Raw genomic sequence first — 1,876 nt, 5'->3', positions numbered from 1 at the left:
CAAGCTTCCCAGAAACCCGATTTACCGTGAAGGCCATCGAAGCTCTGTTCTAAAACTCTGTCCCGCCGTAAACCGTAGTCCCATTGATGATAGGCTACCTTTTTCGGCAATTGGTCTAATTGTTGCAGAGATTCTGCATGAAAATGTACGTTTCTACTAGTTTCCATAATACTTGAGAGTACAGTATGCTGCTCGTTTTTTTATCGACTACTGGCTTTTATTTTCCACAAACAATGAAAATATGAGTTGTTCTTAACTTTATAAAACACTTAAATGTTTTATTGTTGTTTAAATGGATGTGATAGCAAAAGACTTATCACATCACTACGGAGGAAAAGAATTAAGCCTTTTCCTCTATGTCAATAACACTCAGATACAACCAACGCTTTTAGCGTGTTAGTTGCATCAGATTCTCTCATCTTCGGGGCAGGCTACTGCAAGCAATGCATGAAACCGTGCGTTATTCCGAATTTCAGTGTATTCCTTGTTTGTGGCAAATACATGAAAACTTTTCTTTGTGTTTGTTTTTGGATAAAAAGCTCAATGGTCGCCGTTGTTTCGTATTCTTGTGCGATTTGTAATATTTATTTATTTTAATTACGAAAGTTCTTAATGCATTAAGTCATGCTAAAACCCGGCAAGTCACACTGCGGAAATTGGCATTAGTGGCAAGTTACATCTGGGATCAGTCACATTATGGCAATGCTCATTCGAAAGAAATTGGACAAATTGTGGTAAGTCACATTTATGACGAGTGAATTTGTGCGTTCGCGATATGCCACATTGCACCGTCTCTCGTTTAGAAAATTTTGAAGGCCACAAAAAATTGACAAAGTGCGTGAAGATACGCCCGTGATTATTCACAAAAAATGTACGTCACAACACTAAGTTTTGCTAATTTTGTTGTGGAATTTAGATTTTGTCGAATAAGAGATGCGCGATGTGACTTTTATCTCAGTTTTTTTACTTTTTTGTTAACTTGAAAATCTTACGAATGCAAGATGCCTAACCCTTACTTTCCGCAAATGTAACTTTCTCTCCCAATGTGGCTTGACACAAATGTGCCTCGCCAAAAATGCCACTTACTGCTGTGTTTTCAATTTTCAGTGAACTTTAAATTTTGCAGAAAGCGAGATGCGGCAAATATGACTTTCAGCGGATGTGACTGGCCGCCGATATGAGTTGCTACGAATTTGATGCGCCACAACTGTTACTTGCCATAGTTTTGTAAATGTTTCGTGAACTTTATATTCTTTCGCATAGTAGATGCTGGAATGTGGATTGTAGCAAATATGACTATCCGAGGGTTGTCAAGATTCGGACACGTAAAAGTACTCTAATTGCAAAGCAGGTGCCTATTACTTTCGAAATGGACGTTATCTTTTTCACGATCGGACGCAAGTGCAATGTTTAATAAGCGGGCAACATTTGAAAACTGGTTATGCCTATTTTATTGGTTACGAAACTAAATATTTTAAACTCGTTATGGGCCCGAAATGTCAAATTTAGTAGAACTGCCGCACGCTCTAATGCTCTCATGTGAAACGGGAACAGGAAGTTTAAGTTGAACAATTAATTTTGAACATGTAGATTTATATATATATATATTCAAATAAATTTGCTGCTTGTCCTTATTTGCTTGGTATAAATTGAATATATTTTTTAAATTATCTATAGATTTTGTTCAAGTCCAGTAAATCTTTTTTTTATACTTAACCTCAAAATTGAGCATTCTTTACCAAAATAATGTATAAGCTCGATAATATGTTTATTGTTAATAATAATTATCGTTGGGTATATATACAGGGTTAATTACTTAAGAACCGCCGGCAGTGCTTTAGCGCGCCTAGCGGAATTTTTTAGTTCTGCTTTGAAT

At 36.3% G+C, this 1,876-nt stretch overlaps 1 protein-coding gene across 1 annotated transcript in view; it reads left to right on the top strand.

Annotated features, from left to right (window-relative positions):
- The first annotated feature begins 292 nt into the window (after positions 1-292).
- LOC117181237 overlaps positions 293-1,876 on the top strand; it is a 54,656-nt gene continuing 53,072 nt past the window's right edge. The window contains exon 1 of the mRNA XM_033373801.1: positions 293-395. Coding sequence (XP_033229692.1) covers positions 293-395 — 103 coding nt within the window. The remainder of the gene's footprint in view (positions 396-1,876) is intronic.

Source organism: Belonocnema kinseyi, chromosome 10, assembly GCF_010883055.1.
Source record: "Belonocnema kinseyi isolate 2016_QV_RU_SX_M_011 chromosome 10, B_treatae_v1, whole genome shotgun sequence".
NCBI lineage: Eukaryota > Metazoa > Arthropoda > Insecta > Hymenoptera > Cynipidae > Belonocnema > Belonocnema kinseyi.
The sequence above is the reverse complement of the archived record's forward strand: the minus strand, read 5'-3'. Positions and strand labels throughout refer to the sequence as shown.